A 1,155-nucleotide genomic window follows, 5' to 3' on the forward strand; every position below is an offset into this window, starting at 1 on the left:
TTGGGGTGCTCAAACTTCACCTCCTAAGATCGGTAACAGAGAGTTTGGGGTGCTCAAACTTCACCTCCTAAGACTGGTAACAGAGAGTTACAGGTATTCCCCAATTCCAAATCGTAAATACTCGTTGACCAAAATAGTTGCAACTGATATTTTAGGATATAGTATAAAATGTAGTAATTTTAATTAATAGATTGAAATAGCAATTACTAGCTAGATTTGGACTACTCACCGGATTTACAAGGTCCTGTTGATCTGACTTGGAGACCATCTTGCCACTTATGCCTTGCTTCAATCAATTGACATTCATTTTTGTAAGTCTGACCATCGCTTCCACAAACGGGTTCCTGATTAATACAAACACAGAGAGCCTCCGGGGGATCTACAGGAGGCAAGTCTGTTCTCAACCTACACTCCAGTTTCTCCCCACAATAGCCAAACGTGTTTTTATAAGGAAGAGGAAGAGTATCGTTATCACATCGTTCACCTTCCGTCAGACCACACACCTGACAACAACCACAGTGATCCTTCACCATACCTGCCATACATCCCACTGGCACTGGACAGGCTGTGGGGTCGCAGACCCCACATTTTTCTTTCTCTAAAGTTGCCTTCACATTAACAGTCAGCCCAATCAGAAATAAAGCCTGCATGAAAATTAACCAGTTTAGTTTCATATTAAGCCCTGAACAATGCTACTTGATGTAATTCACCTTGAAACTCGATGTCCTTTGCCTCTCGTATCGATCTAAAAGACACACACATACGCGCAAGCTTATCAAATGGTACACTATGAAAGTTTTACGTGAAGAGAGCGCTACTTAAAAGTTTTAATGATATTTTAGTAAATGTGAAACATGGGTTCGCGCATGTCTAATACAATTATGGTTGCTTAACAAGTCTTTTGCTTACGATTCCACCTACGTATACTACTATACAAGCTGATGTTAAAAAAAAAAATATTAACGTGCTAAGTCATTATGGCCATAACAATTTCCTGATTGGGCAGCTGTGGGTCTTTCACTATGAAAAAAATACTCGCGTCCTGCTTCGAGCCGTACACCTACTTATCCGACAAATAACATTTCAGCCAGTCTGTCAGACCACTTAATTTCGTTGTGTAAAATATACTGTACTTCCTTGTCATATACTGCTTAA

At 40.0% G+C, this 1,155-nt stretch overlaps 1 protein-coding gene across 2 annotated transcripts in view; it reads right to left on the bottom strand.

Annotated features, from left to right (window-relative positions):
• LOC106464570 (insulin-like growth factor-binding protein-related protein 1) overlaps positions 1–885 on the bottom strand; it is a 5,080-nt gene extending 4,195 nt beyond the window's left edge. For both annotated transcript variants that reach the window (XM_013924720.2, XM_022392306.1), the window contains exon 1: positions 230–885. In XM_013924720.2, the coding sequence (XP_013780174.1) occupies positions 230–674 (445 nt within the window). In that variant the 5' untranslated portion in view covers positions 675–885. The remainder of the gene's footprint in view (positions 1–229) is intronic.
• Between the last annotated feature and the right edge of the window lie 270 nt (positions 886–1,155).

Source organism: Limulus polyphemus, unplaced genomic scaffold (genome assembly GCF_000517525.1).
Source record: "Limulus polyphemus unplaced genomic scaffold, Limulus_polyphemus-2.1.2 Scaffold1690, whole genome shotgun sequence".
In the NCBI taxonomy this organism is placed as follows: Eukaryota; Metazoa; Arthropoda; class Merostomata; order Xiphosura; family Limulidae; genus Limulus; species Limulus polyphemus.